General features: G+C 43.6%; 1 protein-coding gene and 1 pseudogene across 2 annotated transcripts in view; one reads left to right on the top strand and one right to left on the bottom strand.

The window, feature by feature from the left end:
* The window catches only part of LOC147365698 (lysosomal-associated transmembrane protein 4B pseudogene), a 70,188-nt pseudogene extending 53,700 nt beyond the window's left edge, over nucleotides 1–16,488 (bottom strand).
* Nucleotides 16,489–17,883: 1,395 nt separating this feature from the next.
* The window catches only part of RSPO3 (R-spondin 3), a 94,119-nt gene continuing 84,942 nt past the window's right edge, over nucleotides 17,884–27,060 (top strand). The window contains exon 1 of one of the 2 annotated variants that reach the window (XM_086316320.1): nucleotides 17,884–18,503. In XM_086316320.1, coding sequence (XP_086172446.1) covers nucleotides 18,407–18,503 — 97 coding nt within the window. In that variant the 5' untranslated portion in view covers nucleotides 17,884–18,406. Of the gene's footprint in view, nucleotides 18,760–27,060 lie in introns of both variants that reach the window. The other variant, XM_086316321.1, reaches the window with a different exon arrangement.

The following is a 27,060-nucleotide window of genomic DNA, read 5'->3' as shown; positions in this document are numbered from 1 at the left end:
TATCCATTCTGATTTGCTCTCTGTCTTCCCCTAAATACTCTGGTTATCTTCTCTGAAATGTTACCTTCAGCACCACCCCTTTCCCAAACAAAGAGATTCAGAATTGTTGAAAATCATTCACTGACCTAGGTGCACCAATGACTCTTGATTAAGATAAGGGGATGCAAACTGATTTGAGCCCCACCCACCTCCACCTCTGCTTCAGTTCAGTTCAGCTCAGTTCAGTCGCTCAGTCCTGTCCGACTCTTTGTGACCCCATGGACTGCAGAACGCCAGGTTTTCCGGTCCATCACTAACTCCCGGAGTTTACGCAAACTCATGTCCATTGAGTAGGTGATGCCATCCAACGATCTCATCCTCTGTTGTCCCCTTCTCCTCCTGCCTTCAATCTTTCCCAGCATCAGGGTCTTTTCCAATGAGTCAGCTCTTCGCATCAGATGGCCAAAGTATTGAAATTTCAGCTTCAGCATCAGTCCTTCCAATGAATATTCAGGACTGATCTCCTTTAGGATGGACTGGTTGGATCTCTTTGCAGTCCAAGAGACTCTCAATGGTCTTCTCCAACATCACAGTTCAAAAGCATCAGTTCTTCAGTGCTCAGCTTTCTTTATAGTCCAACTCTCACATCCATACATGACTACTGGAAAAACCATAGCTTTGACTAGATGGACATTTGTTGGCAAAGTAATATCTCTGGTTTATAATAGGCTGTTTAGGTTGGTCATAGCTTTTCTTCCAAGGAGCACACGTCTTTTAATTTCATGGCTGTAGTCACCATCTGCAGTGATTTTGGAGCCCAAGAAAATAAAGCCTCTCACTGTTTCCATTGTTTCCCCATCTATTTGCCATAAAGTGATGGGACTGGATGTCATGATCTTAGTTTTCTGAATGTTGAGTTTTAAGACAGCTTTTTCACTCTCCTCTTTCACTTTCATCAAAAGGCTCTTTAGTTCTTGTTCACTTTCTGCCATAAGGGTGGGGTCACCTGCATATCTGAGGTTATTGATATTTCTCCCGGCAATCTTGATTCCAGCTTGTCCTTCATCCAGCCCAACATGTCACATGACGTACTTTGCATATAAGTTAAATAAGCAAGGTGACAGTATATAGCCTTGACTGACTTCCCCAATTTGGAACCAGTCTGTTGTCCCATGTACAGTACTAACTGTTGCTTCTTGACATGCATACAGATTTCTCAGGAGGCAGGTCAAGTGGTCTGGTATTCCCAACTCTTGAAGAATTTTCCACAGTTTATTGTGATCCACACAGTTAAAGGCTTTGGCATAGTCAATAAAGCAAATGTGAAAGAAAGTGAAGTCGCTCAGTCGTGTCTGACTCTTTGCGACCCCATGGACTGTAGCCCACCAGGCTCCTCAGTCCATGGAATTTTCCAGGCAAGAGTACTGGAGTAGGTTGCCATTTTCTTCTCCAGGGGATCTTCCCAACCCAGGGATCGAACCCAGGTCTCCCGCACTGCAGGCAGATGCTTTACCGTCTGAGCCACAGCAAAAGTAGATGTATTTCTGGAACTCTTTTGCTTTTTCTATGATTCAACAGATGTTGGCAATTTGATCTCTGGCTCCTCTGCCTTTTCTAAATCCAGCTTGAACATCTGGAAGTTCATGGTTCACGTACTGCTGAAGCCTGGCTCAGAGAATTTTGAGCATTACTTTGCTAGCATGTGAGATGAGTGCAATTGTGTGGTAGTTTGAACATTCTTTGGCATTGCCTTTCTTTGGGATTGGAATGAAAATTGACCTTTTCTAGTCCTGTGGTCACCGCTGAGTTTTCCAAATTTGCTGGCATATTGAGTGCAACACTTTCACAGCATCATCTTTTAGGATTTGAAATAGTTCAACTGGAACTCCATCACCTCCACTAGCTTTGTTCGTAGTGATGCTTCCTAAGGCCCACTTGACTTCACATTCCAGGATGTCTGGCTCTAGATGAGTGATCACACCATCATGATTATCTGGGTCATGAAGATTTTTTTTGTATACCTCTGCTTAGACCCTATAAGATACTTTGAAACACATATCTTATCCTATATTCTCTCTTTCCCATGTTTACCTCCCTGCTTTGTGGGTCTGTCTTGTCATCTGGTAAAAGGATGTAGGGGCACTGACTAGAAGAAGGGCAATGCCAAAGAATGCTTGAACTACCACACAACTGCACTCATTTCACATGCTAGCAAGATTACGCTCAAAATCCTTCAAGCTAAGCTTCAGCAGTACATGAAACAAGAACTTACAGATGTAGCAGCTAGGTTTCGAAAAGGCAGAGGAACCAGAGATCAAATTGCCAACATTTGTTGGATCCTGGAGAAAGCAAGGGAATTCCAGAAAAAACCTACTTGTGCTTTATTGACTACATAAAAGTCTTTGACTGTGTGGATCACAAAAAAACTTCAGAAAATTCTTAAAGAGATAGGAATACCAGATCACCTTACCTGTCTCCAGTCAGTTGTTCCATATCTGGTTCTAACTGTATATGAGTCAAGAAGCAACAGTTAGAACTGGACGTGGAACAACTAACTGGTTCCAAATTGGGAAAGGAGTACAACAAAGCTGTATATTGTTACCCAGCTTGTTTAACTTCTATGCAGAATACATCATGCGAAATGTTGGGCTGGATGAAGCACAAGCTGGAATCAAGATTGCCAAGAGAAATATCAACAGCCTCAGATATGCAGATGATATCACTCTAATGGCAGAAAGTGAAGAGGAACTGAAGAACCTCTTGATGACAGTGAAAGAGGAGGGTGAAAAAGCTGGCTTACAACTAAACATTCAAAAAACTAAGATCATGGCAGCCGGTCCCATCACTCCATGGCAAATAGAAGGAGAAAAAGTGGAAGCAGTGACAGATCTTATTTTCTTGGGCTCCAAAATAACTGTGGATGTGACTGCAGCCATGAAATTAAAAGACTCTTGCTCCTTGGAAGAAAAGCTAGACAAACCTAGACAGCATATTAAAAAGCAGAGACATTACTTTGCTGACAAAGTTCTTTATAGTCAAGGCTGTGGTTTTTCCAGTAGTCATGTACAGATGTGAGAGTTGACCATAAAGAAGGCTGAGTGCAGAAGAACTGAATTGTGCTTTTGAATTGTGGTGCTGGAGAGGACTCTTGAGGATTCCTTGGACTGCAAGGAGATCAAACCAGTCAATCCTAAAGGAAATCAACTTTGAATATTCACTGGAAAGACTGATGCTGAAGCTTCAATACTTCGGCCACCTGCTGTGATGAGCCGACTCATTGGAAAAGACCCTGACACTGGGCAAGATTGAAGGCAAAAGAACAGGGGAGCAGTGGATGAGATGGTTAGATAGCATCACCGACTCAATGGACATGAATTTGAGCAAAGTTCGAGAGATAGTGACAGAAGTGCCTGGTGTACTGCAGTCCATGGGGTCACAAAGAGCTGGACATGACTTAGCAACTGAAAGAAGCACTGACTAGAACCTCCCGGGAAATGTTTCAATCATACAGATGCCTAGTCACCAGAGATTCTGATTTAACTATGTTGAAATAGAGCTCACTAATTAGTACTTTGAAAGTGTGTTAGTTGCTCAGTCATTTCTGACTCTTGGTGACCCCAGAGACTGTAGCTTGCTAGGCTCCTCTGACCATGGATTCTTCTGGCAAGAATACTTGAGTGTGTTGACATTCCCTCCTCCAGGAGATCTTCCCAATGCAGGGATAGAACTCAGGTTTCCTGGATTGCAGGCTGATTCTTTACTATCTGAGCTACCAGGGAAGTACCTTGAAAAGCTCCCTTAAATGACTATATTGGGAAGCAGCTTCTTAACCCTGAATGTGCATGCAAATCACCTAGGAAAATGGTTGAACTGATTCAGTAGACTGCTTCAGCAGATCTCAGGTGGGGCCTGAGATTTGGCATTTCTAATAAGGTGGACTCTGGGGTGCTGCTCTGTGGACCACGTATGAGCAGAAAGGCCTATTAAATTGACATCTTTGGGAACAGAGTGAGAGCTAGAGCTAGGGCTTAGTCACCGCCTCTCCTTCCCTTCTCCCTCTCCCCTACACACATCACTTATATATTTTAGATTCCAGTGGTGGGTAAGACTAATAGCATGGAGGGGAAGATTGAGAATAACCTGCCTCCATGGAAAAACAATTAGGTGAACGAATGTGACAACATGCCAGAGCGCTTTACATGGTTAGTGGAACTGAGCTCTCAGGAATTGCTGCTGAAAGGGAACCTGAGCATTCTGAAGGAGCGGGTGCACAGACTGGGACATTCAGTTAGTCTTAAAGGAGAGAGAGAAAAATTCAAGCCCAAGTGTTTCCTTTGAACAGTGAGAACGTCAGCACCTGAACTACCCTCTCCCTATATCTTCATCAGGTTTGCTTCAAAATCTGGCTTAACACCCAAATCTTCAAACACTGACACGTTGACTGACTGACCTAGTGTTTCTCATTTCTCTGTAGTCCAAAGAGTAACCTTTTTCTAGGGATAAGAATATATCAAGAGCATAAGATTTTCATGGTTCTTATATTTCTTTATGTCTTCTTCATAACTAAATTATGAGTTCCTGTGGACCTATGTCCATCATTTCTTTGGTATAATTTTCACAAGAGTAATAAATTCATGTTTATTGCTCACATGGCAGACACAGTATTCTCACTAATCAGCAGTGGGAAAGCAGAATCCAAGTGACTTTTTTATACATGAACTAATTTGAAAATAAATGACAATTTCATCAGTACAAGTATAGGGTAATACATGGAATAAATACATGGCCTTATTTAACTGTGGAAGTTATACTTTTTTTTTTCCTTAAGTGCAACTGAAAAAACAGGGCCACTTGTATAGCAAATTCATATTGGAATCCTATATTATAAAAACAAATATGGGCCTCAGGAAAATAAAAACAGAAATATTAGATCTCCCTTCTATTATATTCGGAATTCATCTGACCCTAGATTTTGCAAAAACAAGTAAATGAAAGTCTGTGAGGAATTATTCAAAGAATCAGAATTAAAGTGTTAAACCCAAGGAAATTGGTAAATTCGTACTATTTTCTGTATGAAGAGTTCTTCCTTTGAAAGTGGTAATGAGGATCAATACAATTTCCAAAGAAGGTAGTAAAGGAGTGTTGGATAAATGGGAGTACACAAAAAAATGAACTAGTTAATGAATGCGCTGTTCTGACCCTATTGATGTGAAACAAAAAAATACAAATTTCTAAAATAGTGATGAACACTGAATGCTAAATGAAACTACATGCAGAATCTTGGTGTGGTCAAAAATATCCTAAAAATGAGAGGGATTGGGCTTTAGTCTCAGCTTTGCCAGTGTGATTTTGGGCAGGTCATCTAATCTTTCAGGTCTCAGTTTCCTCATCTATAAAACTAAATAATATACACTAGGTGATCTCTAGGAGCACTTCCAGTTCTAGAACTCCATGAATTTTGCAAGTCAAATTAAACTGAAACTTACATTAAGAACTGGAAGTTTTACCAGCTTCTGGGCAGTTTTTGGTTTGTTTTTGAAATTGCAATTCAGGACAGAAACCTTATGCTGGCATAAGTGGCATTAGTGTTAGTCGCTCAGTCGTATCCGACTCTTTGCGACCCCATGGACCGCAGCCCTCCAGGCTCCCCTATCCATGGGATTTTCAAGGCAAGAATTCTTGAGTGGGTTGAATTCCTCCTCCAGGGGATCATCCCACCCAGGGATCTAATTTACCTCTCTTTTGTCTCCTACACTAGGAGGTGGATTCTTTATCACTAGCACCAGCTGGGAAGCCCATAAGCTGCATTAGAGTGAAATAAAATTTGTTCTGTACTTTTTTAAGCTTGCAAAGAAGACTGGAAATCCCTCCCGCCAAGGTGTTTAACAGCAGTGCAGTCTCAGGGATTCCTTAAGCATTCTGCCTCAGGTTCTGGTGCCAACAGGTTTCCCTATTGTATTCCAGCTCTAAAGGCAGTCATAGCATGCTGCCCTGCATACACAATAATCCTGAAGCCCCTTAGGGCTTGGTGTTCCAAAGTGCCACAATCACAGTGAATGAGTGCACTTCAGAGGGCGGGAGTTGGAGCATCAGAGTGAAATATTTGCCAATATGAAAAATTAGAGTAACTACCACTCCCTTCAAATTCTCTAAAACGTGTATATAGCAAACATATCCTACTTCAGGGAATCAGCTATACAATCTTTCAGTTAATTTTGCCCATTATCAGTAAGAAACTATTGAATCTTACCTTGTAAATGATCCATTATTATTATTTTTATGGAAATTGCCTATTTTAATTCTCTAATTTATTCTCCTTCTGCACACTTATTTTCATTCACATATGCTAGGACCTATGTTGACTGAAGGAATAAAAATCTGACTTTAGGGAAATCTTAGTAGCCCACTAACTACAAAGTTTTGTTTCTCTTTCCTGCTGCATGTCCAACACAGCCATCAATAGGTAGAGAGTAAGAGGGCTGGCCACCATAGTCCCCCAGGGACCTAGTCTGATGAAGGCTTCATTTTGTCAAAATTATTTTTAGGACAATCCATTGTGAAGACCTACAAGACCTTTTAGAACTAACACCCAAAAAAGATGTCCTTTTCATTATAGGGGACTGGAATGCAAAAGTAGGAAGTCAAGAAACACCGGGAGTAACAGGCAAATTTGGTCTTGGAATACGGAATGAAGCAGGGCAAAGACTAATAGAGTTTTGCCAAGAAAATGCACTGGTCATAACAAACACCCTCTTCCAACAACACAAGAGAAGACTCTATACACGGACATCACCGTGTCATGATGTCACGGTCATGGTCAACACCGAAATCAGATTGATTATATTCTTTGCAGCCAAAGATGGAGAAGCTCTATACAGTCAGCAAAAACAAGACCAGGAGCTGACTATGGCTCAGACCATGAACTCCTTATTGCCAAATTCAGACTTAAATTGAAGAAAGTAGGGAAAACCACTAGACCATTCAGGTATGACCTAAATCAAATCCCTTATGATTGATTATACAGTGGAAGTGAGAAATAGATTTAAGGGACTAGATCTGATAGATAGAGTGCCTGATGAACTATGGAATGAGGTTCATGACATTGTACAGGAGACAGGGATCAAGACCATTCCCATAGAAAAGAAATGCAAAAAAGCAAAATGGCTGTCTGGGGAGGCCTTACAAATAGCTGTGAAAAGAAGAGAAGCGAAAAGCAAAGGAGAAAAGGAAAGATATAAGCATCTGAATGCAGAGTTCCAAAGAATAGCAAGAAGAGATAAGAAAGCCTTCTTCAGTGATCAGTGCAAAGAAATAGAGGAAAACAACCGAATGGGAAAGACTAGGGATATCTTCAAGAAAATCAGAGATACCAAAGGAACATTTCATGCAAAGATGAGCTCAATAAAGGACAGAAATGGTATGGACCTAACAGAAGCAGAAGATATTAAGAATAGATGGCAAGAATACACAGAAAAACTTTACAAAAAAGATCTTCACGAACCAGATAATCACGATGGTGTGATCACTGACCTAGAGCCAGACATCCTGGAATGTGAAGTCAAGTGGGCCTTAGAAAGCATCACTACGAACAAAGCTAGTGGAGGTGATGGAGTTCCAGTTGAACTATTTCAAATCCTGAAAGATGATGCTGTGAAAGTGTTGCACTCAATATGCCAGCAAATTTGGAAAACTCAGCAGTGGCCACAGGACTGGAAAAGGTCAGTTTTCATTCCAATCCCAAAGAAAGGCAATGCCAAAGAATGCTCAAGCTACCACACAAGTGCACTCATCTCACATGCTAGTAAAGTAATGCTCAAAATTCTCCAAGCCAGGCTTCAGCAATCTGTGAACCGTGAACTTCCTGATGTTCAAGCTGGTTTTAGAAAAGGCAGAGGAATCAGAGATCAAATTGCCAACATCTGCTGGATCATAGAAAAAGCAAGAGAGTTCCAAAAAAACATCTATTTCTGCTTTATTGACTATGCCAAAGCCTTTGACTGTGTGGATCACAATAAACTGTGGACAATTCTGAAAGAGATGGGAATACCAGAACACCTGATCTGCCTCTTGAGAAACCTATATGTAGGTCAGGAAGCAACAGTTAGAACTGGACATGGAACAACAGACTGGTTCCAAATAAGAAAAGGAGTTCGTCAAGGCTGTATATTGTCACCCTGTTTATTTAACTTATATGCAGAGTACATCATGAGAAATGCTGGACTGGAAGAAACACAAGCTGGAATCAAGATTGCCGGGAGAAATATCAATAACCTCAGATGTGCAGATGACACCACCCTTATGGCAGAAAGTGAAGAGGAACTCAAAAGCCTCTTGATGAAAGTGAAAGTGGAGAGTGAAAAAGTTGGCTTAAAGCTCAACATTCAGAAAACGAAGATCATGGCATCCGGTCCCACCACTTCATGGGAAATAGATGGGGAAACAGTGGAAACAGTGTCAGACTTTATTTTTCTGGGCTCCAAAATCACTACAGATGGTGACTGCAGTTATGAAATTAAAAGATGCTTACTCCTTGGAAGGAAAGTTATGACCAACCTAGATAGCATATTCAAAAACAGAGACAACTTTGTTACTTTGCCAACAAAGGTCCGTCTGGTCAAGGCTATGGTTTTTCCAGTGGTCATGTATGGATGTGACAGTTGGACTGTGAAGAAGGCTGAGCACTGAAGAATTGATGCTTTTGAACTGTGGTGTTGGAGAAGACTCTTGAGAGTCCCTTGGACTGCAAGGAGATCCAACCACTCCATTCTGAAGGAGATCAGCCCTGGGATTTCTTTGGAAGGAATGATGCTAAAGCTGAAACTCCAGTACTTTGGCCACCTCATGCAAAGAGTTGACTCATTGGAAAAGACTCTGATGCTGGGAGGGATTGGGGTCAGGAGGAGAAGGGGAGGACAGAGGATGAGATGGCTGGATGGCATCTCTGACTCGATGGACGTGAGTCTGAGTGAACTCCGGGAGTTGGTGATGGACAGGGAGGCCTGGCGTGCTGCGATTCATGGGGTCGCAGAGAGTCGGACACAACTGAGCGACTGATCTGATCTCTGATTGTTTAATCTTTGACACAATCTTCTCCTATGGTAAGGGAATTGCAAGAAGGTGTCTAACTTAAATTTTCATTAATGCTTCATTTGCTCACCTCCAGAAAACTAAGTTCATCCTTGAAACAGTCACATCTCCCCTCTGCTGCTTTTTCTTGCAGCTTCTGTTTCTGTCCTTATTTTTCAACCTCCCATAGTCACTGAGCATCCTTATTAGACACGTCTCCCACACACTCACATTTCATAATGCCCTGCACACGCTGATCTTCCCTTGCCACATGTCAGAGATCTGTTAAGAAAAAACAACCTAATTAAAATAGTTCACCTGTTCTTAACTTTCTTGGGGGTATGTGCATTTAAACTTAATTTTTAATTATGATGATTTCAAGTAGTATACATAATGTTGTGAACAATTTCAGCAATGGGATTAAACAGGTGAAAAAAATATATAGTCATGAGCGCATATAAAGGCAAAGGTAAAGCAAGCTGTATATACTAATATAATTACTTGAGGGAGACATCCTCAGGTTATTACTTATCTATTAGAAGCTGAGCTGGCATCAAATTTCTAACTACTATACCACATGTCTTTAACAAAAACATGAAAGACACCATATTTTACATATATTATGATGCTACTAAAAATATTAATTCTTATGACCACAGATGATGAAAATTCACCGTAAAGTCAGGCAAAATCACTGTGCCATTCTTAAGTCAGAGAATCAATGAATACTGAGGGAGTAAAGATTGTGGCTTCACCTTATTAAATTCCTTATGTTCCGGTGCACGAAAATGAAAAGTCCATTTGTCAGTGTTGGTAGGCAAAAGAAAGGCTCTCAGGAAGAAGGCATTTAAACAGTAGTTCTTTTTAATGAAGAGCTCTCTATGCTGTATTCACAAATCTTAAGTCACACTTATCTTAGCCCATGAGACAAGAAAGAAAGGAAGGGAAATAACAGGCTCGAGTTACCTCCATATAGAGAAGCTCTTATGACTTCTCCCAAGACTACAATGCCCCAACAAGTTTTTCCTCCATGAGTTCCAAATGACAACAGCTCTCTACTTTTAGACTTAAGTCCAGAACTTTGTCCTACAAGTGTCCTGGAACTCTGTTGCTCTTGTTCAGTGGCTAGGTCGTGTCCAACTCTTTGCAACCCCATGGACTGCACCATGCCAGGCTTCCCTGCCCTCCACCAGCTCCCCCACCTGCCAAATGGGAAAAAGTCAAAAGCAGGCTAGCATCCACATGCCAGAACCACCAGCAAACCAGAAACTTTTCTATTCCTTATACAGGCTTTAAAATCCCTATATCTGGGGCATACCCCCCAGACCAATGTGAAATCAAAATATGTTTCTAGAAAGAAAGGCTTCTGTGAGGGAAGAGAAGAAGGAGACAGTGACAGAGCTAAGTCAATCCTTTATCACTAATGTGTGAATTAGACTTTGGTTTCAGAGTAGGGCGCTTCTAAAGCGGGGGAGGGTTAGATCAACCAGTGGATGAGACTCAGCAGGGGACGTTTGGGCAAGGTTGGGTGACCGAAACACTGTCTGAGAGAACATGTTGCAAAGAAATACTTGAATGTGTATGGAATGGTGGAACGTGGGGGTGGGGCAGGAGAATGAGAGCAGCCAGACACCAAGCAAGACTGACTTTCATTTTTTGTTGTTGTTGGTTATTAGAAATATATTCAAAATACTTATAAGAAACTGGAGAAACGAACTGTCATTTTTCTCACATGAGTGGAATCCACCCACAGTGCAGCTATAATAAACCGGTCAAATCATTAACCCACAAAGACCCCTGCATAGGTATCAGCCATTAACAACACTCCCACATAGTCAATACTGAGCCACATTGAATTGCTGGAAGAGGAGGCCTGATACCACTCCAGGGGTATGGCCTCCTCCCTAGCAAGCAGGCAGCCAACCTTGACCACCGACCTTCACACAGCAAAATAGAAGGAGAGCTTATCCCTCCACTCTGAGTTAGGGCCAGTCTAAGCAAGGGAAGGAATCCTTCCTTATCTGCATTAAGATTCACTATTAGTCCTTTAAATGTTGCCCATCTTAGACACAGAGCTTATCACACCCCACCTTCCCCCAAAGCATTGTTCCTCTTTCCTCTTCCCACAACACGGCACCAGCCTTATCACACAGCATTTATCTCCTGGAAGCTTTCATGGTGTATGTGGCTCTCTCCCTCACTAAGGGGCTTCCCGGTGGCTCAGTAGAAAAGAATCTGCCTGCAAAGCAGGGAACTGCAGGAGACAGTGGCTCAAGTTTGATCCCTGGGTCAGGAAGATCCCCTGGAGAAAGGAATGGCAACCCACTCCAGTACTCTTGCCTGGGAAATCCCATGGGCAGAGGAGCCTGGCAGGCTACAGTCCCTGGGGTCGCAAAGAGTCAGACACAACTGAAGCGACTTAGCACACACACTCCTTCAATGAGCGTTCTCTACTTGAGGGCAAGGTCCTAGTCTTCAGAGTTTTTGTATCTCTAGAGCCAAGCATGGTGCTTACCATATGTTCAGTGAATGCTGAAATAAGGGTGACCAGTTGACCAAAACCAGCTACCTAAATGTATTGGGTAACAACCAATGTAAATGAGAAGCAACAGGTAAATATATAGATGGAGAGAGATTGTTTTTGTTCTATTGTTTTGCTTTTTAATAGAGTTGCTCAGATGAGATATTTCCTTAAAGCTTTTGAACATGCCCTAATGTATCTCTCCATGCCATTTTATTTCTGTCATAAACCATCATATTGTTTCTAACCAGAATGCCAATACAACCTACACAGCCATCACTTCCACATTCTTGTCTTAAAGACCATGCATGAACCTCTGTCTCCTTGTCCAGCCTGGTGTCCTTCACAGGAGGCACCATCAACATACACTTGCGGAACAAATGAGTACCTGATTTACCTTTCCTGTGTAATCACCTTATTTCTGATGCCCAGTATAATTTTGTACATGAATTTCACTTTGCTCATTGCCATTCTGATTCTAGTTATTCACTCTGGTTTAACCCACAACTTTGCTCCAGAATCTGTTGTATGCCTGCTTGTTTACATCAGAAGCCTTCCTGGCTTGGAACCCTGCAACTTCCCCTATTATCTGCCCCTTTACCCATCTCAGTGTTAGTCAGAGTACATTCCTCTGGATAGGGCTGATGACATGGTAGAAAAAGCACTGACTAAGTCAGATGACCTAGTTTCCAGTCTCAGCTCTGACACTTATGTGTCACTTGGGGAGGGACCTTACAAGACTTTTTGAATAGGTGGTGTGTTTTTTTTGTTTGTTTGTTTCTTTTTTTAAAAGGATTATTTATTTGGCTGCATCGGGTCTTAGTCATGGCATGCAGGAACATTTAATCACATCAGGTGAACTCTTAGTTGCAGTATGTGGGATCTAGTTCCCTGACCAGGGATCGAGCCTGGGCCCCCTGCATTGGGAGCACAGAGTCTCAACCACCGGACCACCAGGGAAGTCTGGAACCCCACAAGAATTTTTGGAACATACTTTTACAAAAAGGACTATTTATGATAGCACAAAGTAAAGGGAAACAACAGGAGATGTTAAGGCACCCAGGAACTAGCCATTTTAACTCCTAGGTAAATAAGCAGGGAGAGTCAATGGTGTTATTGAAACCTGGTTAAGAACTAGAGCCATAGAAATGGGGCTGCTTGACAGAGCTGTGGCCACCCCCATGGATACAGCCACTTCTAGAATGATGCTGAAGCTGAGAAGGAGCAGAATCACTCTTTCCTCCCATATTCTGATCTCCTCCTGGTGGTCCCATTGACCGAACTGAATCAGGAACCAGAGGAAGAAAGTTCTGGTGGCTAGTCCATAGAAATCAACAACTTGGGGGTCAGGGAGAGCAGAGAACATAGCTCTTGAGGGTGACATAACCAAAGAGTGTCTATATACGTTTAGGCAAACAATTTTATCTTTCTGACTTTATGTTGTCTCATCTATGAAATCATGTGCTTTGAGGCTGTTTTGAGATAACACATTCAAGAGCAGTTGTTAACATGTTAACACATGCAAAAAAAGTTGTTCATTTAAATTATCATGTAGCCTTGCCCACGACATCTTATAGGATTTGAATGTCATTGACGGTAATCCTTCCACCTAAATCTGTGACCACTGCCACTCAAGCTTCACCGTTAACTTCCTGGAGCATTTCCTGGGACAAACGAGACATGGATATCAGTCCTCATCCAAAGACAGGAGTAGGAAAAAGAAAGGAATAACACAGAATAAAAGGAAAGGCCACACACTCAGTGAAATCCATGTGCCTTCCCCACTTACAATTCCTAAAAACAAAAAGAGATTGAGTAGTATCTCCATGAGGCACAGAAGTCCTTTTCCCTAATCTCTCTGGGCATGTGCCCAGAATCCAGGATTAAAATTTGTTCCTCTTTGTCCCCAAGTCTAGAGACATCTAGACAGATGAAACTAGTCCTGGATCTGACTTGCCAGGCCAGTCATCTAGGATTCTTGTAAGAGCTTAGGCATTTCCAGAAAATCAACACATTTACAGGCAGATTTCTAAATCTGGACCTATTCAGTTAAACATAATTCTGTGAGTGAAAGCTGTGATGTCACATAACTAGAAATAGCGTTGACATTTGCAATTACAAGCATGTCTTTCTTTTCTGGATATATTGCCATTATTTTCAGAGCTAAAAGGGACTCTGCAGATGATTGGATTCCCTCATTTTTCAGATAAAGAAACCTGAAACACAATCACAAATTCAGAACAAGGACTCACCTTGATCCCTAGATTTCTTGCCCTTCTTATCACAACACACAGCCTCTTTCTATTAATACTCTGTAGTCAAACAAAATTTTCTGAGGTAGTAAATAATTTATATTAAGTACTACCAGACATTCACTATTTAAATGAGCTCAGTAATCAACTGACTTGTGAAAGGTTTTTAAAAACAGGCACACCAGACAGTGAGTGTGCGCTCAATTGTGTCTGAGTCTTTGTGGCCCCAGGGGACTGTAGCCCACCAGCCTCCACTGTCCATGGAATTTTCCAGGCAAGAATACTGGAGGAGCATTGCCATTTCCTACTCCAGGGGATCTTTCTGACCCAGGGGTCGAACTGGAATCTCTCATATCTCCTGCATTGGCAGGCAGGTTCTTTACCACTGTGCCACCTGGGAAGCCCTTACACCAGATGGTGCTCACCACAACTTTCTAAGTGTCCCATAACTTCATCTGGGAGGAAGAACATTCTTTCTCATTGACAGAAAGTAATGCATCATGGGTCTTGATTTTCTCATGTTCTTAATGCTATATAACGATTTAATCATTTTTTAAAATGCTATAATAATTCTGTCTCCTCTGTTACTCTCTCTAAAAATAGTCATTTCCTTCATCTACTCATTTCAATAGCTTTTAAATACTGCTGTCTGCTCTCTGTTTCAGGAGTGACTTCCAGCTGCATCAGTTACACAGACCCCACCCGCAGTACCCTGCTTGACTTAACTCACTCAGATGCCTCCAGATCTGAGTAACTGGAGAGCTGAGCGTTTTCAGGGTCTGCATGTTAGCTTTGTGGTATAATGACTGATGTCAGCCCAAACTTTGCCAAACATCTCTCATCACTACCAGTGATGTCCCATTCCAAACTCTTGGGCTTGCTCTCTCTTTCTGCAGCACGCCTCCACCACCACCGCCGCTCCCACCCCCTTCACATATTTGCAGTATGGATTCAACAATATGACATTCATTTTCTTTCCTTAAAGTGCCACTGCTGCAAGGGACAAAAATAAAGTGTTACTGTTGTCACTGCCTGGTGGGGGAAGTAAAGAAAGGAGAGATGAGAAATTGCAGTAACTAGTCTGGATGTGTTTAACCCTCTATCTTTGTCCAAAACTCTTCTGTCCTCACGGTCTGACTCAAACTCCTGGTTATCTAAACTCCCTGGAACTTTAATGTTTTCTGGAGAAAAACAGACAGCAAGCAAAAATTGACTTCTAGGCTAAGCCTATGGCTTTTAACTTGTTTTAGGCTTGGGCCCTAGAATCCATCAGCAGCCACATGCTTTTGTGAGCATCGTTTCCTTGATTTAAAAAAAAAAAACAAAAGGACTATGTTGCACAAAATAGGCCATGGCAAGCTTTCCATAAGCTGCAAGGACAGTGCAGGGGACGTAAGACTCAGCCAGGAAAGAAAATACGCGTTTAATAGTATGATAACATGGATCAGGAAAAAGTTATTCTAACACATAGTGTCAAGAGAGAAAGAATACACTAGCCATTTATTTAATGTTTTCCTTATGTTTCCTCAGAGCAGCTCCTTGACAAGCTTTTCCTGCCCACTGCATCCTTTCTGGGATGGCTCAGGAACCGTAGTTTCTCACTGTTTGTTTATTTACTGACAGGGCCATTCCTGCCCTCATCCAAATGAACGTATGTCTGCACAACACACAGTGAAAAGTAAATGTCTTTCTTTGTGTTTATTTCCCTGAACTTGTTCGCCAAATTGCTTTTTTACATCCCCTTTTTGCAACCTCACCCCATCCGGCTCAAGTATCTAAGATTAGAAAAGCCCTCTCTGGAGTCCTTTTCAAAGGGAGCCTCCCACAGCCTTTAAATCCCCACGTTTTATGGTGCAGATATTCAGGATCTGAGGCATTAAGAAGGAAAGCAAGGCTGGCCCAGAGGGGCACAGAAAACTAGAGTAGCTTCTTCCTTGGACAATCAGTATTGGAATTGTCCTGTTATCTGCAACTTTTCTGGTTCAAAGTAACAGACTCAGTCATTTGGAACAGGACATTATGCAACAGATTAAGGAAGGGAGTGTGTGTGTGTGATGTATAGAAAATACAGCTCCACCACAGAAAGAGAAATGTTGCAAATGCCAATCTTTAAAATAAGCCCCAAAGGATAATCTTGATGGGTTGTTTTCTGCAGAATAAAGAAGCTAAAGAAAACTATTTCTACCTTCAAAATCCCCATACAGGTATGCAAAGTAATAGATGATATTTAATTAAGGAATTCACAAGGAAAGGCAAGTCTCTCAGATTCTAATTTTTAGCACCTTCACAGCAGAGTTTATTTCATGTTTCCTTCCTATTGCTTCCAGGCCATTTCATCTCCTCACTTTGGGGATGAATAACAGCTACATCTTCATAGACACAAACAATTTGAATGAAGCATTGCAAGCTTGTAAAATGTGATGAATAGAAGCAATCACTTTTTTTTTTCCTCCTCTCATTCATCAACATATAAATTAAGGCAAACCAGTAAGAAAGATTACAAATGGATAAAAGAAGGGAAAAGACAGATCTTACTGTTTTTCTGCAAGGCTTTAGCTATTTTCTAAACCTGAATTTTTGAGCATACGCATTAGCAAGCTGTCTATGAATCAGGGACTTTTTCAAAGCCACCTCTAAGAAGCCTGGGGCTGTGTAAAGTTGTAAGGCCATAGAGCAGAACCCTGGAGACAGACACTCCGAGTAATACAGCACAGAGGACAAATTTACATTAAAATCACTTTGGGGGCTTGTGACTTTCAGTTTCTTCAGTAAGTACTGGAAGCTCTTCCGACTTGTGGTACTGGAGAAAAGAGATGGGAAGCTACCACTGAGTAATAACAGCCTGGGTGTACCCTGCTCTGAAGGGCCAGCCCTCAACTTTCCCACCTCGGACGGAGGTGGGGCGTAGGAGGGGGGCGAAGGTTCGGGAGAACAACGAACCTTATTTTCCACTGCCAAGGACCCCCTACTTGCACTGGGAACAGGGATAGCGGACCTTCTCCTCCTCCCCCAGCCCAAACCGGGAAAAAGCTTTCCCAAGATCATTCCCAATCCCCCAGATGAGAAATCAAATTGCACACGAGATCTTCTCGAGAAGATTGAGAGAGAGAGAGAGAACGGCTCAGAGCGAGGGCGAGCTGACTGTGGAGGGAACTGCCCGAGGGGAGGAGGAATCTTCCAGAGCCCCGGCAGAGACTCCCTTTAGGAGAAAGTCGCAGCACAGTTGAACTTCCAAACTGTGTGAGGGCACACACCTCTGAGTCCGACCCGCGTCGGGCAGGTAACGAGCGGTCCGGCTGACCGCCAGTGTCCACCGAAATTCCTCCGGACCACCCGCCCTGCGCCGGACCAACTGCAGCGACTTTTATTGAAAAGAAAGAAAGGAAAGGAGAGAAGCAACAGAGGAGGGGCTCGAGAAGACGGGGAAGGAGTCCGTAGCCAGAAACCCTCCAGCGATCTGCCCCGGAGGGCGAGGAGCGAGCTGCCGTGGGGCCGGGGTTGCGCGCGGGCTCCGGGAGCCGAGGCGTTAGGGAGCCGGGACGCTCGGCCCCCGGGAGGAGCGGAGCGCGCCCGGCCTCTGGCGGCGGAGACCCGCCCAACTCGGGAGTCGGCCCCGGGGGGCGGGGCGGGGAACGGGGGCGAGGGACGGGGTGGTCTCGCGGCCGCGGGACCTTCCACCTCCACACTCGCAGCCGGAGCGCGCCCACCTCTCCCCGCGAGAGCCGCCCTTCGGAGGGGTTCCACTGCCCTCGCAGTGCCTCCTCGGCTCCCCCCGCCCCGGGCTCGCGTTCTCCCGCCTTCTTCGCCGCGTCCAGAGATGCTCCGCCGCAGACCCGAGACCCCTTAGGCGCCTCTTCCCGTCCCTCTGCCAAATCGCGACGCCTGTACTTTTCCAGCTCCCTCTTTCACTCTTGAAATTGAAAGTTATTGAGGTCGCTCGGGGTTGTTGCTCCAGCAGTTTCCTTCCCCGCCCCCAAGCTCCCCCCGCCCCCCGCGGCCGTCCCCCTCCCCCTCCCTCGCCCTGTCCCTCCCTCGCGGCCTCCCTTCTTCCCTCCCTCCACCAGTGGAGCCGCTCCTGCTTGCGAACGGCAGAAGCAGCTCGGGGTCTCTCCGCCGCCCCTTGGCCATGGCCGCGGTGCCCACGGCGCCCGCTCCCCTCCGCTCCCGGGACCCCCGCCGCTGCCTCCGCCACCTCTAAAGCCCCAGGGGCCGCCACCGTCGCCACCGCCCGCCCGGATCCCGCGCAGCCGCGGCGCACCATGCTACCTGCGGCCACCCTGGCGAGGCCGCTCGCTGCTTCTGGAACCCTCACTCGCGGCATTGACAGCCACCGCACGGGAGCCCCCGCAGCTCAGGGCTCGGACAGTTTGAAAGTACAATAGTTGGTTTCCCTGACCACCCGACCCCGCTGCGTTTGCCATCCCGGCTCGCCTGTCGGATCTGAGTGGAGAAGTTGTCCGCAGCTGGGGTTAGCGCTTGCTCTCTCCATACGCCTAACACCTACGTGTATTTCTGAAACAGTCAATCTTAATTAACAATCAAAAGAAAAAAAAAAGGAGCAAAGGAAGGGAAACATTATTGGGTTACTATGCACTTGCGACTGATTTCTTGGTTTTTTATCATTTTGAACTTTATGGAATACATCGGCAGCCAAAACGCCTCCCGGGGAAGGCGCCAGCGAAGAAGTAAGTGCAGGCTTTTTTACGCATTTGCTCCCTCCCGCCGCGTTCACCTGTCGGGTCGCTTTTCCTTAACTTGAGTCGGCTCACAGCGGCGGCAGTCCTCCCACCCAACACCCCACGCCTGGAGAGGAGGTAACAGTTGAGGCTCCTGTGTTTCACGCCTTCTTTTCGGCCGCTCCTCTCTTGCCCCGCATCTTTCTGGGTGCCATAGTCCGGCGGACCCGGCGCTCCTGTGCCTCCCGCGCCCCCATAACCGCAGGTTAGCGGAAAAGTTTGCTCCTTCTTTAAGACCAGCTCAGAGGATGTGTGCTTTCCCCCCAAGACTGGGACAGGAGCCTCCAGCCCCCAGGCGTCGCGGACGCCCGGCTAGCGGGATGCCCCTGACCCACTGAGTGCCCGCCGGGGGAGGCGCGGCCGCGGCACCCGCTCACCTTGCGTCGCCACCTCGCGTGGGGAGACCTCGCGGGGTCCTCCCTCGGCAAAGGGGTCGCGAAGAGCTCTGCCGCCCCTCGGGAAACCGAGAGCCAGCGCCTGCGCGGCCGCTACCCTCAGCCACGCGCGAGTGGAACGGTAGGGCGCGCCGGGCGCTCTGGGTTCGCTTGCCTACGCGCTGGCGGAGCCGCTCGGCGTACCCCTCCGGGGATCGCGAGAGATGCAGAGCCAGCCGCTGGGAGCCAAGGGTGCCAGGTTTCCAGTGACAATCTTGCCTGTCACCCAGGAGGGCTTTTACCGTCTCAGGCCCTTTCAAGTGGGTCCCCTGGGGGCAGACACATACCGAGGGTGGGGTCCCCCTAAAGACTCTGGCTCGCCTCCTCGCTTCCCCTTATCCTGACTCCAGTTACTCGGAAGGTTGGCTGGTGTAGCCTTCCTAGGACTGTGCCGTAGCTGGGATGAAACGGGTATCCCGAAGGGCACCCCCATCGCGGCTTGGTCTGTTTCAAGGTGGAGTCTTCCATAGATGAGGAGACAAACCCGAGAAAGGCACCTCTCCTTGCTGCCGGGAAGGCTGGCGCGCTGGGCGCTCTGGCTTCTGTGCAGAAGTGGGGAGTCCCTTCTTCGCAGATAGAGCCGGAGCGACCCGGGCTCCAGTGTAGGGAGCGCTGGTGGGGACCCGGAGGGAAAAAGCTTCCCGGGGCGCAGAGAACGATGCTATTGCCTTGACCAACTCAGTCCGCCGCCGCCCGGGAGTCAATGACGCTTGCCGGCGCCTGCTCCGGCGCGCAGAGCCAGCTCCCAGCGCTGGCCCGCGAAGCCCCTCGGGGTAAGCGTGGGTAACAGCGCAGAAGACACAGCATGGGCTTGTGTGAGATGGAGATTTAGTAATCGCTTCTCCGCCGCTATTTGTGCCCTGTCCCTGGACGTGAGGGTCCCCTGAAAGCCCCCTTTGTGCCGCTTGCCTAAAGCAGACAAGGTCTGATTCACCTGAAAATTGTCTTTAAAAAACATAGCTGAACCAAAGCGCCAGGGGCTCCTGCCCAGCCTCACTGCCTCTAGGATCGCGTAGCAAGGGGCAGGAGGGCCTAATCTAAACATGTCAGGGCATCCAATTTATTTTTCTTGGCCTCTGAATGGTTGTAGTCTTCAAAACTCTTCCACCTACCCTTCCACTCGAGCCTTGTGGCTGCCTCATGCGGCTGCCTCACAAAACAAATGGCTTGGGACTCGAGGCTTGCCCTGGTTCCTGGCAGTCCCCAGGTCACCTTTTTGCAAAGTCTGGCTCTAGGGCACTGAGTGTCTCCTGCAGGTCGATGGCGAGAAAGAGAGATGCTAGGCACAAGCGCAGCCTCCTGCCTTCCCATCCCATATTCCAGCCAGTACCCAACCCGGCGCCCGTGGCTCACACCCTCTTTCACGCTACCGAGGATCCCAGGGCCAGGAGCCCCACAATTGCAGGGGAAGGACAGGGTCTTGCATGTCTGTTAGAGTTGTCTCCGATTCCGGGGTGGGGGTTGGGGGAGGGCTGTTTGCGATGAAAGACACCGGCAAGAAAGCTGACCACCCATTGGTTCTCACTTCCCTGGTGAGGACAGCGGTGCAGGAAGCTGCCCAGTGGTGCTGCCGCAAGTCTTCTGGGAGCAGAGGGGGATGATGCACCTCTGGGCTTGGACTGGAGAGGATTTACAGAGTCTAAAGACGAGCTGCTTTTTGATCTGCCTTCATCGTCTCAAGGCCAAGTCAAAGGCGCCCTCTTGTTGTGCAGCGGGGATGAGAGACGGAGTGGGTGAAACTGTGTTGAAATTCCGAATGTAATGTGGGTGTGAGGCGGGAGAGAATTCCCCTAGCAGGGGATGCTCCTTGCTCCTTCACGCTTGAGTCTTGCCTTTGCTACTGGGGTTTGCTGGTGCAATTATGGGAGAGGGGCGACCCCTTGCGTTCTCTGAGGAGACAGATTCTCTTGGCAGGTGTAGCATGGGGCTTGTTCGTTTATTTTGAGAATGGGGAAGGGGTAAGAGGGTAAAGAGAGAGATTTGTTCAAAAATCCAGAAATTCTAGGTCAGATTGCATGTTCACATACTCATTGTTTGGGAAATCTCTGAGGGGAAGAGTTTTCTCAAATAGGGAATGCGAAAAAGTTGTTTAAATGAAAAATAAGGTAGTAGAGGTATTCTAGAAAGAAAGTCTTTCTTCTTTATTCTTCAAGAGACAATTAAAGTATTTAAGGGTATCCATTTTGTCCTTAGAGTTAAATAGCTTCACTATCCTAAACTTTAAAATCTTAACTAATGATAGAAAATTGAGGTGCAAGAAATATTTTTCAAAAATTTTAAAGCGGTTTTGGTGGAAAATGTTTTGGTGGAAAAGTTTCTTGCAAAAAAAAATTCATTTGCAGTGTTAAATATTATCAAGTATAAGGAGCCATGACTAATCCTGAGATAAAGGAGATAAAGCTATATCAGTAATCCTGGTTTCCCTCAGGCAACTGGTATACCATTTATCTCTACTTTGTTGCAAACTAGTTTCTTGTTTCCTTTTATAAAAGAAACAGCATTTTAAACAGGAGTTTGATACTTTAAAAAATACTTATTGGGTTATGGATAAGGATCTACCTGCAATGTAGGAGGTGTGGGTTCCAGCAGGGGTCAGGAAGGTCCCCTGAAGAAGGAAATGGCAACCCCACTCCAGTATTCTTGCCTGGAAAATCCCATAGACAGAGGAGTCCGGTGGGCTACAGTCCATAACGTGACAAGAGTCAGACACAACTTAGCAACTGAACCACCACCACCATGGCGTTATGGATGAAAAAATACCCAATAACTGTATTATCTACTTGGATTCATATACAGCTCCTAGAGTTGACTAAGTTGAATTTACTTAAGATAAACATGGAATGCAATCCTCATTCAACAGTCCTCAACCAGAAATGTTTTCAGAGGATGTTACATAAAGAATCCTTAATCCAGTTTTAAAATCATTTCCCACTCAGCCTTTGCTACTTGATAGAGTTAGCTTCTGAATTCTAGATTATCTGCTAATAAAAGTAAAGGTTGTGTTTGCCATAATAACCACAGTATCTTACAATTGCACCACACTTTAACTTGAGTTATTTGCTAGGGACCCTGTATAGCCACTTGAGGTATAGAGGCCAGTATTAATATACCCATTTTACAGGGAAAGAACCCAAGAAACAGAGGCTAAGTAATATATACAAAGCTGTAAAATACTGGATGGAACTTGTCTCCTGCTATTTATGCTATATGCTAATCCATGTCTGTGAGTAGATGTCAGGAGTATTAGATAATAAATCTGATTGTCTCCAAACCATCATTTATCCTGTGTTTGGAGAATAAGCTCTTATGGTTGACTGGACGTTTTTGAATTGTTCTTTCTAATGTATTATATATTAATGATTGGTGTCAAAGAGTTAAATACCTGATAGTTTGCTAAGTATAATATACTATTTGGTTATTAGGAAGACATTGTGGGTTCATATTATGCCAGAATGCTATTGTGAGAAACATCAGATGCCATTACGGTATCCTTTTTATTTGATGCCATCTATTAATTCATGTTTAATTGCTTGGGTTACAGACAGATCCAGGTTTTGACAAGCCATTGTATGCATCATAATTACCAAGCTCCCATTGTACAATCTATAAAATTTTTTAAAATATTTCATAAAGATGTTTGAAATAAAGGAGTAAGAACACAAGAGAAATTATTTTCATGGTGACAAACTGAAAAATGATGAATACAGTGGCCGCTGCTCATGATATCTTGGTTGTTGAGCCATTCTCTGAAATTATGATACACTCTTGATGATTATATAACTACCTGGGAAAACAGGTTAACTGTAAGACAGAAAAATCGTTCATTCTGCTATACATTTTGTAATATTAACTTTAATGAAAGTGTGTCTGGTTTGGATACTGACTACAGTGCATTTTTTCCACTTGTCTACTTTGTCGCAGTCTACCTTGTTTTTGAGAGAAACACTGTTTAATGGATGGAGATACGAGTAAAATTTGCTAGAGAAAACATATTCTGCAACATATCATATGATATCTTCATGAATCAAAGCCCCAAATTCAGGCTCTTAAGTAAGCAGTGATGGCAACATCTAAATATAAGCAAAGATCTATTTTTGTGAATTCTAATTTAATCATTATTACACTATCAAAATTGTTTCTTAAAATATCTCTTTGTCATACTATTTTAACCCTTTATCACTTCAGTAGAATGATTTTACTAAGAGCATTAAGAATGATAGTTTTGTCTTTTTAGTCCCAAGTTATTCTATGTAAAGTCATTGACAGTATAGTAGGCATAAAATTGATCAATGTCATTAATTCAGCATTTTTTAAGCATGAAATATGAACGGCCTTTTAGCTTGTAAGTAAGTAAATAAGTTTCGTTCAATCGTTTCTCCATTAAATATTTCCTGGAATTTAATATTTTACAAATTAGGTCCCCAGAAAGTGATGAATGGGGAATTACAGCATGTAGTTAATTTTGATTTTCAAATTATGGAGAAACTCTCGCCACACTACTGCAAAACAAGTTTATTAGTCATCTGATCACTTGAGGCTATTTTAATTAGAACAGAGATCTCCAGATTGCTACTATTTCAAATATTTCTAGTTAAATGGTTAATCTTTTTTTAAAAAAATGCAATCGTTCTTTTAAATTCTATGTATTATTGATAGAACACTGTATGCTGTCAGATCCCTACGTAGAGTTAAGACAACATGATCCCTCTGCAATTACAAGAATAAACTATCAAAAAATAAAACTATTCCACATACAACAGTTTTCTAAATCATCTTCCCCCTGCTTTATCTCTATGCAAATGTTTCATTTTGGACATTGTCCTAACCTCTCTTCCCACTTCCTCACTATTCACTCTCCCCAGCCCCCAAAATATTTTTTTCCAAGTAGTGAATTCTTGAAATGCCATCAGAGTGGGTATTGTGTTTCATGAAATGTAAGAATCAACTTTGGTTACCATTAGGAAAACATCATTCAGTTTTGAGAGCATGGTAAGGATCATGTAAGACAGTGTGTTGAAATTATATGTTTTACTTAGTTAGGACTTTTTCTTCTCTGAACAGCACATTGTACACTGGCATTCTTTTGAGAATGATCATTTGTAAAAATGTTGCATCATAAATTATATAGATTTTTTTTTGCCTTGCTTTTGATTTTGAGGAAAGATGTGGGTTGCTTTCTTGATTGTGAATTTTTTCGTAAGATTTAAAATGATTGGATTATCTTAAATTTACCATATGTTGGCCAACCTAGTAAGTTTGAAACGCTTTGTAACTATATCTTAGCAAACATATAGCATATAAACATATAAAGTATAAAATACATATCTGTAAAAGATGGCTGTCCATTTTTTCTATTTATTTAGTTCTGTCCATCAGATGTTTCCCATTCAGGATTACTACTAGTATTCTGATTAAAGTAGTTATCCAACACTGCTGAAAAGAATGGAATGTTCCATTCTCAAGGATTGTGGGGTGCTGAAGATGCCATTGAGTATTAAGAAATCCCACTTTTCTGCTCCGAGGGTATCTCAGCAACATGAAACTTTTAAGCAAAAGACCTGAATTCTTTTTACCTAACTTCTCTTCCCACTTCCTCACTATTCACAATTATTCAAACCGTAAAAAGTTTGAATAATTTAAAAAATTCATTTTAAAAAAGACATGTTTGCAGGTGCCTCTTATCTGATGAGAATGTTTCTGCCTTATTTGTAATCTTGGCGAAGGAGCTAGTTACCATCTGCTGTCACTAAAATTCTTCTGAAAGTTTTTAAAGAAAATTTAATGGTACTAAAGGATATGATTGCCCAATTAAATACATATTTAATAAGCTTTAACTATCTTTATGCTTTATGCCTTATGCAAGCATCCAACCCAGTCTTCAGATTACTACTTTATTAGGCTTCCCTCTGACCTTAGTAATTTGGTGGATAACAGCAAACATACATAAATCCATGGTAGTGCCTGAGACCTAAGACATCACTGAGGGAGAATTCCAAGTGTGTTTTGGGAAAAGTAGACTGAGAAGTAGAAGTCCTGGGTGCTAGGTCCAGTGCTGCTTGTAATATCTGAATAACCCAGACAAGCCCTTATACCACACAAAGCTTCAGTTCCTCATCTGTGAAGTGAGGTGGTTGGTTAAAATTTTAGAGCTAAATGATGCTTATAGTCTCTTCAACCTTTAATCTTTTGGTATAAGAGCATGAAGCATGAGCAGAAGTGGGGAGTTATTTCTTCTAAACTTAGCTATCTTATTTAACTCAGTTTAGTAGATGAAGAATATAAATGAATATAAGAAGTATCCATTTATTGTAAGTAAAATGTAAATTCATCATATAAAGATTAATAAGTAACTTATCAACATAGAGACTGAATTAATTATGATATCCCACACACCCCCCGCCCCCATCACAATTTCTAGTGCCAGAAGACCATAGCCGTAGCATCAGTCCACACACTCCATCTTCAGCAAGTTCATTGTGTCCTTAGATGTAAGAGTCACAGGGAACTGGTTTGGAATCCCAACCAGAGAGATGCTTCAGAACTCCCTTACATGTCAGGCTTTTAGAAGTGGCCTGTGCTGGGGGTGGAAGTGGCAATTGCAGTGGCCCAGGTTTAAGTTATAAGACCCTGTGTTATGATAGTAACTGAGCAGGAGAGTGCATATGAAGGAAAAGAGGAAGAGAGCCATATTTGTCACCACACTTTGGAGTATAAGGACTCAGGTCTGGTGAAAAGCAAGGCACTTCATCTGGGCTTCCCTCGTGGCTCAGCTGGTAAAGAATCTGCCTGCAATGTGGGAGACCTGGGTTCAATTCATGGGTTGGGAAGATTCCCCTGGATAAGGGAACACTACCCGCTTCAGCATTCTGGCCTGGAGAATTCCATGGACTGTATAGTCCATGGGGTTGCAAAGAGTCGGACACTACTGAGCCACTTTCACTTCACTTCACTTCACCTGTTTTAAGGAGCCTAGTATATCATTCTCAACTGTGGTTTCTCATTTTTATAACCCTTTTTGTGCACATAAGAGAGCAGTCATTGGTATCAGGAGCTTTAATTTTACATTGCCAAGACTTCCAACTGAAAATCATACTTGAAAGTCTCATCAACTGTGGAACTGTATTAGTTTGCCACAGATCTTAGGAGACCTAAAAAAGTTTATAGTAAGGAAAGATGTTTCCTTAAAGTATAAAAGTGATTTTTTAATATCATTCCACTTGGATCTAGCATCTACTCATAGCATTCTACTTTCAAGCAGATTTTTCAAAGTACCCTCTCTTAAAATAAGAAATTCTCCAGTGGGCAAGAATGGAGGGAAGGATAGTTAGGGACTTTGGGATGGTAATGTACACACTGCTATATTTAAGATGGATAACCAACAAGGACCTACTGTATAGCACATGGAATTCTGCTCAATGTTACCTGGCAGCCTAGATGGGAGGGGAGTCTGGGGGAAAATGGATACATGTATATGTAAGGCTGAATTCCTTCATTGTTCACATGAAACTATCACAGCAGTGTTAATCGATTATATCCCAATAAAGAGTTTAAAAATAAAATAAAATAACACAAATTCTCAGAATGTATTGAAACGAAGGAATTCAGTCCATCTATATAGAACATGAACTACTTCTGCAACATGCCCACCAAGTAATTGTCTAGCCTCAGTTACAACCAGGTAGGGCTTCTCTGGTAGCTCAGAGGGTAAAGAATCTGCCTGCAATGCAGGAGACCTGGATTCGATCCTTGGATTGGGAAGATCCCCTAGAGAAGGGGATGGCAACCCACTCCAGTGTTCTTGCCTGGAGAATCCCAAGGACAGAGGAGCTTGGTTGGCTACAGTCCATGGGGTCGCAGAGTCGGACATGACTGAGTGACTACTACTACTACTAAATAACAACCAGATCCCATGCCTTTGCTTGCTTCTCCTAGTCAAGTTGGGTCTTCTGTATCAGGAAGCAGGGTATATTTTCTAGCATGCCTGTTCTCCTTCTTCTGAGCAACTGACAGGGGCATGAGATTGAGATTTAGTTACCTTAAAACTTCCTTCTAAAATGAATACACAATAATTC

This window comes from Bos grunniens, chromosome 9 (genome assembly GCF_055505025.1).
Source record: "Bos grunniens cultivar Pamir isolate PY7600 chromosome 9, Bosgru_T2T1.0, whole genome shotgun sequence".
Classification (NCBI taxonomy): Eukaryota; Metazoa; Chordata; class Mammalia; order Artiodactyla; family Bovidae; genus Bos; species Bos grunniens.
The sequence above is the reverse complement of the archived record's forward strand: the minus strand, read 5'-3'. Positions and strand labels throughout refer to the sequence as shown.